General features: G+C 40.4%; 1 protein-coding gene across 3 annotated transcripts; it reads right to left on the bottom strand.

Moving 5' to 3' along the window:
* Positions 1–17: 17 nt before the first annotated feature.
* On the bottom strand, positions 18–15961 carry LOC108050342 (myosin-2 heavy chain). 3 transcript variants are annotated; one of them, XM_017131980.2, is made up of 17 exons: positions 15697–15958; positions 15231–15604; positions 11374–11588; positions 11248–11318; positions 10098–10300; positions 8792–8985; positions 7667–8645; positions 7397–7609; positions 6681–6771; positions 4456–6163; positions 4067–4169; positions 3838–4008; positions 3261–3725; positions 1597–2109; positions 630–857; positions 327–566; positions 18–271 (listed from the first exon to the last, which is right to left on the bottom strand). In XM_017131980.2, exons 3-17 carry the CDS (start codon positions 11553–11555, stop codon positions 206–208), a joined length of 5427 nt encoding a protein of 1808 aa, XP_016987469.1. In that variant the 5' UTR covers positions 11556–11588; positions 15231–15604; positions 15697–15958; the 3' UTR covers positions 18–205. The 3 variants fall into 3 exon arrangements, with proteins under 3 accessions (XP_016987469.1, XP_016987471.1, XP_016987470.1); XM_017131982.2 differs by lacking the exon at positions 6681–6771 and adding an exon at positions 6996–7338 and having other exon boundaries at positions 10098–10282; positions 15231–15961; XM_017131981.2 differs by having other exon boundaries at positions 10098–10282; positions 15231–15957.
* Position 15962: the final 1 nt, after the last annotated feature.

A 15962-nucleotide genomic window follows, 5' to 3' on the forward strand; every position in this document is an offset into this window, starting at 1 on the left:
ACCAGACTTTTGAGGAATTATTTGAAAATGACTTTATTTCGGCTGAGAGTTCAAATAAAAATGTAGTAAACTATTCAAAACAAATAATTATGATGGCTTGGCAAGAGTAAACATTCCAATTCGGGAGCCAATGAGAGCGAGGGTTATTCGAACGTCTGCAGCTACGATGAATCCTATGAGATTGAAACCTATTAACCAGTGGCGACTACTTGGCTACTCTACGTCTTGTGGTTGGTGTCGTGGGTGCACCGCCGCTGGGCGGCTTGGGGATCTGCAATGGGCAATCCGATTAATTCCACATTTCAATGAGAGTTCGAATATCTTACAGAACGTATGGGTCTGGGAGTGAGGGAATTGGCAGGCGGCGGCTCTCGTGGTTGCGGTCCATCAGGATGTCCCACGACAGTGACGGCCACGGGTCTCTGATCGGTTCCGGCCCGCTCCATGCTCTCGCTGCGGGAGTTGGAGCCGGAACGCTTGAACATTCCCGAAAGCCGGCCTCGAAGATCCTTCTTGCTCGATCTCAAGTCACTGGCGACGCTGATGTCCGAGTCAGATCCTTGAATCTACCAGAAGATAACATTTATTGGAAGGGAAGGACCACATATTTTTCTTTGGCTTAGCCTCACTGATATTTCACTCTCGGAATTGCGACTGCTTTTGGTCAGGCTGCGCAGCTTGCCCATGATGCCCTTCTTCTTCTTGCGAGGTCCCCGTGGTATGTCGCTCTGGGTGGACCCACCGGATAGTCGCGAGTCCAGGCGGGAGTCCAAGCTGGAGTCCCTCACCAGGCCACCCAGTTCGGAGTCTATAGATTGCATGGAGGACACACTGCCGTCGTCTTGACGCCAAATATTCTGCGAGCACAGTTGAAGTTGATTTGGTGTTAACAACAAATATATTTGTTTTTAAATGTAAAATGTTAATGATATAAACCATTTTTGCCCATATAATTTGTAAATATAATTTAGCAAATACATTTTCATATATTAAAATACACTTGGCCCTCGCTTAAAACGGACTCCTTTAGCACGAACTCGGTCTTACACGGTTACAAATTTGCTTCCATCCCGCATTTAACACGCTAAAAACCTCGTTCTTAACGATTGCAAAATAAAATAAAGCTTTAAAAGCCACAAAACAATCAAAAATGACTGATTTTTTTTGATAAGGATCCACCAAAAAAGAAAACATGTTGAAACAATCTGGCTTAAACTATAAATGCTACCAAATGCATTTCAAATTCGATATAAATAGAAATATATGAACTCCATACTTTTGAACATTTTTAAGTTTCTATAAAGTTTAACCTGTTAGTTAATTATGTGAAGCAACTTTTTTAATTTAATACCAATTTTTATTTTTGAACAAATGTATGAAACTTTAATAAAAACAGACCAAATTTAAAAATACATTTTTTTTTTGCTGCCAATTTTGAATTTTGAGAACGTAACCCCTTATTTTGTACTGAATCCATGTTTCGCTTAACATGAGGATTTCTAGGAACGTAACCCCCGTGTTAAGCGAGGGCCAAGTGTATATATAATAAGACAGTTAAATCATAATGATTCGCGAAAGTTTCTTTGCTCAGCTTACCTGATCCCTTTGTATGGAGTGGTCCAGTGAAAGGCTCTTCCGAATCAGACTCCCATTGTTTGACGAATTCCGGGACAACCGACCTCCGCCCCGTTGCGATCCAGCTGCACTTGCGACCGAACTGGTGCTGCCGTGCGGATCGTTCTCCTGGGAGGCAGCTCGACGCAGATTACTCCGCCTCATCCGGCTGCGCTCCTGTTCGTCCTCGTTCACCCGCTGGAACTTGCGCAGCTCCTCCGAGGCTTCCGCCAGTCTGGCCAGGACACTGGTGATCTGAGAACTGCTCAGGGTGGGCGATGGCGACCGACTGCGACGCACATTCGGCTGATCCGGACGCAAGTTCTTGTCGTACCCAGAGCTGCTGCTGCGGGCTGATCCCGCGCTGCCGACCATTTTCAAGTCGGGAGCAATCTTCACCAGCTCGTCCACGGTCTGCAAAAGTGCGCCCACCTTACGATCTCCGCCATCTGCCTCCATTCGTCGTTTTATCAGCTCTTTTTCGTAGCGTTCACGCTGAAATCAAAGACATTGAGTATTAACTGGTGAGTGGTGAAATTCCAATTGCACATGAATTTATTTATTTTCGATAATGCATTATTTTGGGGAGAGTGGGTAAGGGATAGTCAAAATGCTTGGTGACCATATTAAAAAAGGCACCGGTAAAATGAGTAAGGATTGGAAACCCAGTTCATTGTGTTGTATCTAGGCAAAATACACCTATAATTGCAATGCTTTCTTAAATGTTTAAGATCTATTGATATAAAATCGTAAAAATGTTCTTTATTTCTTTTTATTAATATTTCATAAATAAATAATAACGCAGATCGCATTCGTTGATGTTTACTTTATCTTCTCATTTATGCGTTTACAAATAACAAAAAACAACAAATTTTCAAGAAAATTTAAAAGAAAAATGGAAAAAAAAAATTATGCTTCAGAAGGACTACATCACTTGCTAAATCAACAAGAAAATAACCAAACTTATATAGACCATTTAAAGTTTATAATGCGTGTATGCTTAAAAACAACGAAGTAATAATTAATAAATATGTTTCCAAAATTATCTATAAAAGCCATATGATATAGTCGCTCATGCGGCGCGTTGCAACTTGCATATTATATATATTTTTTTTTAGTTTCAGATTATAGCGATAAGTTTAGTATAGTCAAAACAAGTCATAGATAGATCGATAATAATTTAATACTAGGGGAATATAACTTCTAGTTAATCTACTTGACACAGAAGAGTTAAGTCGGGGCTATCAAGCTCACCACGAATAAGGTAATGAATTAACACATTTAGCAACCATCGTTCTACGGTTGGCTTGGGAAGGTAAATTAATTAATTTGACAATACGCGAAAACAAGGTCCCTCCTTGTGTGGCGTGTTTAACAATAAATATAACAAAAGAAAAAAAGTAGTCTATTTGAATAAGAAGAAATTATAAAATTTTCATTCCAGTTCAAGCACCGTAAAGCATTTCTTGTTATTTATTATTAGAAATTGTATATTATTTTGACCTTAAGCCTTAAGGTCGAATAATTAAAATTCACAAATAATGCATTTCAGTCAAGGGTTATTAAAGGTATGATATTATACATTTTAAAACGATTTCATTTTATCTAATGAAATAGACCTCCTGGTGCAATATAATACCACTCACCTCGCGCCTCAACTTCTCGTTGGAGGTACGCAACTTTGCGTGGACATCGCGGAGCTCCAGTAGATCACACTGCAGCTCGGCAATCTTTTTGCGACCCTCTTCCATTTCCTCTTCGGTGGCCCGCTTGATCTGGTCGAGCTTCCGCTTGGACTCCAGTCGCTCCTTGTCACGCTCCCGTTCCACCTCGAAGAGGGTTTGGCGTAGATCTCGCGCAAGCGTGGAGGTTTCCTGCAGTAGTCGCTGCTGATCCTCGCGCTCCTTCTGCCAGGACAGCTCCAGCTTGGTTTTCATTCCCGGCAACTTGGTGCTGCCCGACCCGATGACGCGCTCCTCTTCGAACTCGTTGAGCTTCGATTGCATCTCCGATATCTTGATCTCGTTGGCACTGCGCTCGGAAACGAGTTCTGTTTTTATCTTGCTCGATTCCAGGCGGGACTCGACCAACTGATCCTCTAGATGGCCAATCTACAATCGTAAAACAAATTAGTTCAAGCCCGTAACCATTTATGATCAGTAGCGCCCAAATATGTCGCAGGCAGTGACTCAATTGTACAACTTAAAAAATATGTAATCATACCTGCTGTTCTAGGTAGGCAATCTTGCTCTTGTCATCGTCATCGCTGCTGTGCATGGATCCACGACTCTGTCTTCCCGTGTTGTTGGCCTTGAGGTCGCCAATCTTCTTCTGGGCCACTTCCAGCATCTGCTTAAAGGCATCGCGATCCTTTTTGAACCGTTCACATTGGCGCTGTTGTGAAAGAACATGGCTTATCTCTAAATATCGCAATGTTTTTATTTTTTCTTACCTGCATTGAGTTAAGTTCACCGCCAAGGTTCTTAACCTGTTGCTCATAGCGAAGTCGAACAGTGGCCACTTCGGATTTCATCTGCAGTTCGGTGCTCTGTAATCTTTATGGAAAAAAATTAATTTTTATGGAATTTAAGAAAAATACAAATAAATGCAATTTTGTATATAATAATTTAATAATAATATAATAATTTGAAAACTTAGGCAGAATATAAAAAAATGAAGTAAAACGAGGACGGAAGCTAACTTCGGCAAGCCGAAGTTTTAATACCCTTTAATACACTCTCTCCGCCTGGAGTTTCATATCGAATCAATGTTTTAATTGAAAAGAGTTTAATCAGGTAATTAAATACTAATAATACAAAATATAAATGTAAGTTAACTTACTGTTCTTTGAGCTCCCTGATCTCTGCCTCGCGCCTCGCTCCGTGTCCATTTAGCGAAGATTGGGCCTGCTCGATTCTATTGTAGTCGCTGAGCTTGCTGTTCAGATCGTCGTTATCCTTGCGAAGCTGGAAGACCAGGTCGATGTTCATCTCGTTCTCCCGACGCAGCCGTTCGTACTCGTGCTCCTTCTCCGACAGCTTGTTCTTTAGGACGGTGCGCTCGTACTCGTTCCCGTTGCCATTGACGGCCTTGAGAGCCTTGGCCTGCAGATCGGCGATCTTTTTCTGGGCCTCACTCAACTTCCTTGCCATGTCGGTGCGCTCGATGCGGATGGTGTCCATTTCGGAGATCTTCTGCTTGTGGGCGCTCAGTTCGGACTGGAGACTCTGCTTCTCGGTGGTGAGTTGCGCTCGCATCAGAATGGTTTCTTCAGAGAGCTTCTCCCAGTGGTTGTTGAGGTCTTCGTAGCGCTTCTGTTCGGAGCTTAATAAAGCCTGGACCTCCTCCATCTGCTTCTTAAGGTCCTGCACCTGCTTGCTGTCCGATTTGTTTGCTTTGGTCTTGAGATCCTTGATCTCCTTCTCCAGATTGGACTTGCTCTTTTCGGATGACTTCTTGGCACTGACCAGATCGGCCTCGAGCTGAGTGATCTTGTCCTCCAACTTGTTCTTTTCTTTGGCCTGTTTTTCGATGTCCTTCTCCAGGCTGGACAGCTTCTCCTTCTCCCGCTTACTTTGCGTTTCCCAACTAGATTTTGTCGTTTCACCAAGTTTCAATTGAGCCTCCTGCTTCTTGACCTTTTCCTCCAAGTCTTTCATCTTTGAATTTAGCTTTTTTGTGTCCTCATCGCTTTGTTTAAGCTTCTGTTCCAAATCGCCGACTTTGCTGCTGGCTCCGTTCAGAAGCTTCAATCGCTGGACATCACCTTCGGCCAGGGACAGTTTTTGCTTACATTTCCTCAAGTCCTCCTCCAGAGTTCCCTTGGCCGTTTGCAGGGCCTTGAGCTGCTCGGTTCCACTGGAACTGAGCATGACACGCATTTCGCCAATTTCGTCCTCCAGTTCTTCCACCCACTTTTTAAGGTGGCTCTTGGGCGTCAGGTCGTTGACTCTTTTGGCGGAACGTGGTGGCAGCTTGTCCTCCGCCTCCAACTGCATCCGCTTGAGACGGGCCGTTAGCTCATCCCTTTCACGCTGGGCCAACGCCAGGGATTCCTTCATCTTTTGATCCACCTCCCCGGTCTTCTCGCTCGCTTTTCGCAGCGCCAGTAGACGCTTGTTTTCCTTGGCCAACTTTTCATTTTCGGTTTCGAGGGTGTCCAATTTGCTGAGCTGATCCTTCAATTTGTCCACCGCCTGTTCCTTTTCCAACAGCGTCCTGCGAAGTTGTCCCAACTCCTCGTTGAGGGTCTTCAACTTCTTTTCGGCCGCACTGGACGAGGTGCCGAAACTCAGTAGAGAGGATTTGCTGCCATTGGAGCTGTCCTGTCTGAGCTTGGCCTGGAGTTCCCTCACGTACTTCTTGGACTCGGCATTCTCTTTCTCCAGATCCTCCACTTTGAGCCGCAGAATAGAGGCCTCCTGTTCGTTAAGCTCCAACAGAATCCTAAGCTCGGCGGGATCATCCTCGTCGGAGATTCCCTCATCGCGATCGGCGTGAACTTCGGGTGCCAGTCGGTGAGGATGCGGTGTGGGACTCAGCTTGCGACCTAATGGTAGGTCAGAACATTATTTATCATTTAAGTTGATATTTTTTATTTTAATTGCGGGTTTAGTTAGTTATTAGCAACTCAAATTTAGATAAGGGTTTTTTTGATTAGATACAGTTAATTAAATGAGCAGCCGCAAAAAATGGCAAAAGACTGATTCGGTTTATTCATTAATAAGCGCATGAAAAATCAAGTTAGTTGGTTATTAAAACCCTCAAAATTATGTTAAAAAAAGGAAAAAATATATGTTAAGTCGCGTTGTTTAAAGAGTTTTTGCGACCTTAGCCTAAGTGAATGACGGTTAAATTCCACGGTTGTCACTTAATTAAACCAAAAACGTCGCCTTTGATAATTTTTTTAGAATCATTGTAAACCACTGTAAATCAGTTGACTCTGTCAAAGTGACAACCATGGCTGTACGATTTAAATGATTTCAACTTCATTAACTTGTCTACGAGCTAAGGTTAATTATTTAGTTAAATCAATTCTCTACTTGGGTGTATCGTTTGGTTCGTACTTCTTGAGCGCGTTGCCATTTTTTTCAACTGCATCATCAAAGACTCATTTTCATCCTCGAAACGAGTCACCTTTTTCCTCAAATGTTCAGCCTGAAACACAAAAACTTTTTTTATTGCAAGTGAATAAGGAAGAGTGAGGCACAGGGTAGATTGAATGGACCATTCAGAGATCGTATTCGAGGATAAAAATAGTTTTGGAGAGCTCTGTCTAAGGAACAGAACTTAAACTACTTTTACAAATATTTGCTAAACAGGAAAAGGCATTGGTTCGGATCGTATCCTTCGACTAATCCTCCTGGCTAGGTTCTTGGTACCTGATCCAGTCATAAGGATACGCGAAATGGCGCTGGGGAAGAGCAAGGAACCAGACTGGCCGACCCTGGCGGATGATGAAGGTGGAAAAAGTCCCACAAATGGGGACCGCATTGTTTCCCGTTCCGTTGAAGCATTTGGATCGATCGATTCAAGATCTGTTTGGGTAACAGCCTCTTTAGAGGTCACCAAGTTCTCCAAACTGGTAGATTTTTCGCTCTGGCTAATGGCCAAAGTTTGTGTGCCTCGAGGAAAAGCCATCACCTCGAGGGGCGTGTCAGAAGCGGTTTGAGTGCCACAACTGAATCTAACACGGTTTTGCTTGCGATTCCTGAATCGCTGAAGCTTCGCGAAAATGGTGAAATGATTATTCGGGTGAGTTTTGTGAGTCATGTGCCATTACCTCCTCTTCGGCGAATTTCAGTTGGTCCTTCAGATCCGTCTCGCGTTCAATCGAGTCCTGTAGCTCGCGCTGAAGGTGCTGAGGATCCTCCTGGGATCCGCCTCGTGTAAGGGACTCTCGGGTGATCTTGGCATCCGCCGATGTGGATTTGCCCAGGACGCCGAGCATAGGTGCCTTCTTCTTGCCCGGATTGCGAAGCTCCTCGGCCTCTGCCTGGTTTTTGAAGAATTCTTTTTGTATGCATTTTTATAATTCTCTATGATCACTCACCTGCAACTTCCTTGTGAGATCATTGGAGAAACGCAGCTCTTCTTCCAGTTTCTTGACCTTGTTGCACAGTTCAGCGTTAAAGGAGCTTTGCCGCTCCTGCTCAAGGGTCTCGATCTTACGGTCGCTCTTCTTCAACTTAAAACTGAGGATTCGACAGTTCTTGGTGGCCTTTTCGAGATCCTTCTGGAGACTGGTCTTAGCCTTTACCTCGTCATCGCGGAACGTGTCCTGCACCTCGTCCATCTCGGCCTGCAGGTTGAGTATCTCCTTCTTTGCGCTTTGGTTTTCCTCCATCAACTCCTCGCAAATCTGCTCGGCGGCCTGCAGCTTTCTTCGGAGCTCGGACTCGCTGCCCTTGTTTTCCAGCTCCTTCATTCGCAGGTTAAGCCTGCGTTTGTCCTCGGTGACGCGGTCCAATTGCTCCTTCATGTCGTTCAGCTTCTGCTGGAGATTAAGTGCCTCCGAGGCGGCGGTCCGATTGGAGGCGGTATCCATAGAGGCCAGTCGCCGCAGAAGAATATCACTCTTATCCCGCTCCGCTCTTTCAGCCCGTGTCTTCATCGTCTCCAGATCCTCTCGCAGCGTCTTCATTTGCTCCTGCATAGCCTGTGAGTCCTGTGACTTGGATGGAGTGGCAATGGTGCTGTTATTAGAGTGGGATGCCGATGCTGCGGGTACGGTTTGTCTTTTGATTTCTTTTTTAACCACTGGTTCCACCTCCTTGCGGCGAACCGAACTGGAGCTCGTCGATGAACTCAAGGACGAGGCCTTCACTTCGCTGCCGGAAGTGGAGATCTTCAGGGAGGTGGTGCCACTGGTGCTGGACGATGTCGTGATGGCTGGGACCGCCACTTTCTTTGGCGGCAAGGAGGCTCGCTTCAGCTCGGCTTGGGGCGTTTGATTTAAGTTAGTTCCGGACTTGCTGCGCTCTGGACGATCGGGAACCACGGGTGCTGAGACAGCTGTGGACTCACTTTCTCTAATGGTTAAGAATACATTGCGAATCAGTTGATTAAATTATATTATAAAAAATGGCTTTCCAAAGGTTTACTTTTCAATAAAAAGCTTGTTTATATGGTTGGTTATACAGCCATTACTAAATCAAATATATTTTGTTAAACTCACTCTTCTCTCCGTGGAACGGAACGCTCCCGACTGTTTTCCCTGGAGTTCAGACTCCGCTGTTTCTTAAGAAGATTCATTTTGCGGACACGCTCTGCTAGACTGTCTGTCGATAGGATGACTAACTCATCTGGAATACTTGAAGTTTTACTGGGTGAGGATGTGACACGGGTTGGCGGTAATAGAGCTTGTTCCACCTGCACAGGATGAGTATTAGAAAAAAGATTTGTAATACTAAATTTATAAAGCTGTTACAACTTAAGAGATATATTTAAAACAAGCCTAAAGCAAAATACAAATATAATGTAGCTGTATGTAGCTGTAGCTGATGTCATTTGTTTACACAAGACGTTAACTCCATGAGGTTTGTCGCCTTATAAATCGATGTTGAAATGGAAAAAAAATTTTTTTCAAAAACCTTTGGAAAAGCGGACAACTTAGAGATACCTCTGTAATTGTATTTCCTTCTTAGGAAGGGGAATAATTCCAAAAAAGTTGGAAGTTACGAATTTCAAAAGATAAGGTATACCATTTTGCGTAAGTGGTAACGTTCTTAAAAGGCAAATGCCTTCTGCATTTGAAACAAAACGAGCAGCCTGTAGGTTGTTTACTTATCAGGAGAATCAAAGAATCTCCGGCTTTTACTAGGTTACTGTACACACAAAATTGGTAAATAAATAGGAGAAACTATCCGAGTATAATTTACTGAGCTTACTAGCCTCTTTTATTTTGGTAGGAAATAAGGAAGGAGGACTTGGTTTTTTGGGACAGAAGAGGAAAAATCCCATTTTTTGAAATCTTTATACCCGATACTCGTAGAGTAATTAAAGTATATAACTAGTGCAATGATGCGTTTCCGGCCCTATAAAGTATTTACATATATTCTTTATCAGGATCAATAGCATAGTCGAGTAAGCCACGTCTGTCTTTCCGTCCCCATGAACGTTGAGATCTAGGAAACTATAACCCCCGCAGATTTGGGACTTAGCATGAAGATTCTTTATTTTCTGACGCAGCGCAAGTTTATTTCAAAATGTTGTAATATGTCAAAACTAACACTACAATTCTTATTATGTTAATATCTATTATTACCATTACTTTAGAAGGTATAGAACATTTTAAGTGTGGAAGGCTACATATGTATACATATGTATGTACATACATAAACATATAAAACATAGGGAGAGAATAAATATTGAAAATATTTGGCGGCCAACCTAATATGCATATGTATGTATGTATATAAGCATAAAACCACATCTCTATACAAAATCTGTATAAAGCTTCTTAAAGACGATCCATATCTTACCTCCTTGATGTCTAAGGCGGTTGTGTGTCGCCGTGGCGGCACCGGCAGCTTCAACGTAACAGCCACATCATGATTCTCGACGGCGGCTGCTCGACTGGTGGTCGGTGCTTGCGGACGGCGTCCGGCATCGTCCGGCTCGTCGATATCCGGCGTGGAGGCCCATGACTGCGGACGCTTCTTCAGCTCTACATTGAAGTGGACAACTGGGTTCAGTAAGGACGTCAGGTGCCGGCATGCAGGCGCAAATTGTGAGTTGGAGGTTGCAATTAGCGTTGAATTGCGCTCGCATACGTGAGTGCGACAAACGGATGCCACGGAACGAGCGAGAGAGAGAGCGGGAGCACAGTACAGATCACGCGACGCATGGTAGTAGTTAACAATAGCGGTTCATTGAATGCAGATATTAGTGTTGAGAGAGAGAGATAGAGAGACAGACACAGAGCGACAGAGATGGCACAGTTGGTGTTGGTTTTTGTGCAAACGCAGTGTGAGAGTGAGAGAGATACAAAACAAACACGTGATTAAGATTCGTAACGTCTATTTAAGCAACTTAAAGAACTAAATATTTGGAAAACGATTTCTCAATGTAGGGATTGATACAAAAAACCTAGATCGGAATAACAAAATGATTGAAACAGGCAAATTTATATGTTACCCCTTCAAAAACACTTTTAAGCTAACAACTTTTTAAAAAGGTTGAAATTTTAATGTGGCGCCACCGATTAATATTCGAAGATATTATTAAAAGAAAGATTTAAAATTGAAAATTTTTGACGAGCTCTTTAGTGACTTTATTCGTGAATTCGTGAGTCCTGGGCATTGAGAAATCGATAGTAAAATGTTTATTAATACAGGTATTAATAATAACCGGCACTAAAAATTCTTAAAACAAACACAATTGCTACACATGTAAACAAACTGATTTAATTTTAAATAAACTGTTGATTAACAACTCAACAAAATCTAGTACTTATATTAGGTTTCTAGTAAATGAAGATAAATGGAAGTTCTCGTATCCTTTATTTAGTTTTAATTTTTATGAGAACACATTTATGTTATAAAAAAACATGATAAGGCCTTTAATTAACAGATGACGATCTTCATACATTTTAACGACATTGTATAATACGTTTACAGGTTCCACTCATACCTATATCATTGCCGTTGGTTGTGTTTGCGCTGGAAAGATTCTGAGTTGACGTCCACGTCCGCGAAGAGGGTCTAGGTAAAGAGTTTAATTTCTGATCCGATTGGTTTAACTATTCGAAAGACTCACCGCGAATTCTGGGCATCTGAGAGATTAGGCGAGGAGGCGGCCACCTCTTCGCCGGCTCTACGGGCTCCATGCTCCTTGTAATCCCGGAAGCAGCGCTTACATCGCGTAGGATAACGAGTCTGGGGATGGAAGCCGAGGGGGCAGAGCTGATCGCCTTTTAGCGATGGGTACAGATGATGCATCTGTTCTCGTACAACTTATCAGCTTTTCTTTTTCTGTAATTGGAAATGTTTAAAATATGAGATATCCGTTGCAGCGCCACCAAAATAAAAGTTTAATCGCAAAGCTTCTGTAGAATGAATTTAAACTTCAAGGGCTTGCAAGCATTTCTGTTTGCTAATGCCTGAATACGTTTTTTAAATTTGATTATTTCTTCTACAAAAACTAATTTATTTATTAATTGCTTCTTGTCAAAAATATTAATCAATAACAAATTATAATTTCTAGTTATTCATTTTAAACTCATTTATATTTTAAACTAAACAGGATAGCAAAAGATTTCAGCACATTTTGTTTTCTAGATTTTTAGTACATTTGGATCCACATATGTATATATGGCTTGCGCGATCAACATTGGGAATGCCAATCGACCGGTTCTATACAAAACTAAAGAATTTCTGGCATTAAACCAAGTCAAGAAAAGAATGTTGTACACGCACATCAAACAGTAGAACGTTGTCAACCAAAGTGCAGTTGTTTTCATGCACTTGGCCATTACTTTTAAATAGCTAATGTTTTGAAAATAGTGTCAAACGATTTTGTATTTTATTTTCTTATTAATAATTCCTTTTAAACGGTATTCAACTATTACTGGGTTAAGCCCCGATTTCCCTTAAAACTTTGGATTTTTTTTTTAAAGTCTTAAATTCTTCAATTAACAAGAAAGGGGACAAACTTTGGCAAGCCGAAGTTTATATCCTCTTGCAGTTATTACAACGACTAATATTCGATTTCTATACCTATAATACTAAAAATTATAAAACCCTCAGCAAGGGTTGTTTTTAATTTGTTGTTTTGTTTTTTGGGATTTGGTAATATTTAAATACTATGGAATTACGGTTTTAATTATATTCAAATCGGACATTCATACCATATAGCGCACTCCTTTGAGATATAGTAATTATTTACCATATCAGAATTACGCTTTTACAATATCATATATTTTTTACAATATCATATAGCTGTTTTAGAAACGATGGCAAAATGCAGCGCAAAATCAACATAGCTCCATTGTTTTTAGTAATATAGGCATAGAAATCGAAATGTAGCCGTTCGGCTTGCCGTAGTTTGCTTTCGTTGTTGTTTATTTAAATAAATACACCAAGACATGTTTAGGACGGATTTACTTTTTCAACCAACTGTTTGTTTAGAATTAGAATGTTCAATTTTCAAACTTCGAAACATATGTACTGCTTTACGAAGCCTGATTTTAACCGACAACTAACAAAAGTGCTTTCTGTTCTTCGCAAGCTGAAGTTTATTTACTATTGCAGCTTTTAAAAAAATAAAATATTTAGCAAAACGACGATTTTTGTGCGTATAAATTTATATAATTAAATCCGCATTTCATATTTTTTTTAACCCACTCTTCATCTGCAGATCAATTATATCTTCGTGTCTACACGTTGTAAAACGTAAATCAGAACCCTTAACCTTTTGGAGCTCTTTTCATTTGTGATAAAGGGCTTGAAAAGTAGGTGAATTACACTGACTTTAGTAAAGCATTTGACTTTGTTAGGGTTTCCAGTTGATCTCCTAATATGGATCTGCGTGGCAGGGCACAAAGGGTCCTTTTTAAAAATGTTCTTTCTCATATTCTCCTTGTTACCTCTGGCGCCTTACAGGAAAGCCATCTTTGACCGCTTCTTTTTTAACAACCTTCCTTTAGTTATAAGTAATTAATCTTAAACTGTGAACTTATGTTTGCTGATGATGGTATATTATGCCAGCAGTATAAGGATATTTCCTCCCTTTTTGAATTACAATAGATCTGATCTTAATAAGTTTTAAGACTGGTACCGGGATAATGTACTAAAATTTAAACAGCTCTAAGTGGAAACTTTTTATAAAATAAGCGACCTACTACTCTTTGGATAGAAGAACTCTTGTTAACAAACTTTTATTAGGACGCCAAAATGTCCTTTCAGACCTAAAACTAAAGTTTTCTGATCATCTTTGATCCATGGTTAATAAAGCTAGATTTGTGCTTGCTATTATTAAAAGGTGGTAAAAAGAATTCGATCCTTATGTCACTAAGACTCTATTTATTTCGCTAGTCCGTCCGAAATTGGAGTATGGGCATCCCGTGAGGTGTTTACAATACGGAATACATATTGACCGTATTAAATTAATACAAACAAAATCATTCTACTTAAGGCTTTCCAGAGCCTGAACTAGGATGATAGCCCCGGCTAAACATTTCTGTGCAAAGTAGATTAACTAGAAATTATATTCATCTAATATTTAACCATTGCAGATCTAACTAAGACTTGCATGAGCTTTTTATATTATTATGTTCTGACTATAATCTCAAGTCTTGACTCTCTTCTGCTCCTAAAACGTTGCGTTGCAAACATAGACTGAAATTATACCCCTTTATTAGGGTTTAAAAATAGATAACCAATATTATTTTTTAAATAAGGTCTATATAGTTAAAATCAAAAATCGTTTCTTTTTTTTGCATTTTGCATTTAACTACTGACTGTTCTTTTTTAATTCTTTGAACTAGGGGAAACCAAAGCGAAAACGATGTCATATGAGGACCATTTACAGCTCTGATGACTGAAACAAGAAAATGTAATCCATTACTTTTTAGCTAGAAGTAGTGGTCTGTTTTGTATGTGCTTGGTTCAGGTAAGCAATTTACTGTGAACTAAGATAACATTCATACGAAAGCAAGTTTTTGGATCAAAAGGATACCATTCACCATTCACTTAGTTTTACTATCAAGGAAGTAAAAATATGTTTTGTATTGTAATTTAGAAATCTTGAAACAAATGTTGAAATGTTCAACGAAGTTCTCGTTGATTTTGGAAACAAATATTTTAAGACTGCTGGATCATTCATAGGACAATGTACTAAAGTACTTAAAACTTTTTTTTAAGAAACAAATTACAGTTTAAATGTGGCAATCAATAGAACGTCTTCCGAAGTCTACTGGCACTAAAAGAGGCTATTATCAAAAGTAGGCTTAATTGTTTCAAAAATTGATAATGCCAGGACGTAGAATAGGGGAGTAAGGGAGGTGATAAATCAATTGCAATTATCTGTTCACCTATTTGGTTTCAAAACAAATTGAATTAAATTTTAAAAAATTAGTATTTGTTTAAAAATATGTATTTTTGATAAAAAAAATAAAAAAAATCGAAGTTATAGCCAAGTTGTTTTTTTATATCAAGATATGTTTGTAAGTCCAATTAACTTGCCGAGATTTTGTTTATATCTGTAATTTCAAGCAATGCACTACTTACAAACAGTAAACAACTGAAAATAAATGGTAAATATAAACAATAACAAATATGTATCCATCTGATCCATTGTGTATTTTTAGAGAGATCAAGAGAGCAAGGAGAAAATAAACTAGCACAGGTGGAAGTTGCGCAGGCGAATTGGTTTCGCTTGCGCATGTTTCTAGGCGAAAACAAAAAATTGGACGTAAGAGCGAACTGCAGAGAAAGGCAAGGAGCTTTCACCACTCCTTTCTCTTCACTTTGTTCACTCTTTTTCGAGCGTTGCAAATCCCTAGTGCGTTTATAAATAATTATCATCGTTTTAATCTATTTTCATCTGAACCGTTCTGTTTTTTTGCGGCGGTACTGGCAAAATCGGTGACTTAATTTAGAACGCCATCGACTCACACGAAATACTTCCGCATTTAGAATAATTTGCGGCTGGAAGACGGGGAATGGGGCCAGCCTCTTGGATGTAGACGGTGTGGATCTTTCAGCTGTGTTGCGTAACCGTCGGGTCGGGATTCTGTGCGTCTTGCTTCGGATTATTCAGCGGCATTTACCTGCCGATTACACCATGTACATATACATTCATTTCAAGGGATGCAATCCCCGAATCCTTTCTTTCACTTTCGATCACACACAACAGGCTATTGCCTTGTTCGCGATATTTTGATTTAATTTTGGAACATTCACTTAATACAAAACATTTAGGAACACAGAAATTAGCTGTGATTTATAAATAGCATCGTTTTTTTTCTTCCTAATAAGCAGCGTACTTCCTATAAATATTCCAGCGGATTTCAAATGCAAGACTTTTCGGAAATATCGGAAATGGCTGCCTCTTCTGAGAGATTCAAAAATATTTGTTTACAATATCTTCAATACGATCCACGCAATGCAACGCTTCCAAATTGTATTTTTCTTCAATCTCATGCACCCTGGCAGGGCCGCACACATGGATATTTATATAGCTTTAATATAACCGTCGACCGCACGAGCACTCGAAATACTTATATAGATAGCTGCCATGCGAACCGGGCGCAATACCCTGGCGCTGTTTTTGGGTTGTGAACGCGTTGGAAATCGACAAGAAACTAAATTTAAATTATTTCTGAAAGCTTAAACTACCAGTCGTAC

Source organism: Drosophila rhopaloa, unplaced genomic scaffold (assembly GCF_018152115.1).
Source record: "Drosophila rhopaloa isolate 14029-0021.01 unplaced genomic scaffold, ASM1815211v1 contig_2, whole genome shotgun sequence".
Taxonomy (NCBI): Eukaryota; Metazoa; Arthropoda; class Insecta; order Diptera; family Drosophilidae; genus Drosophila; species Drosophila rhopaloa.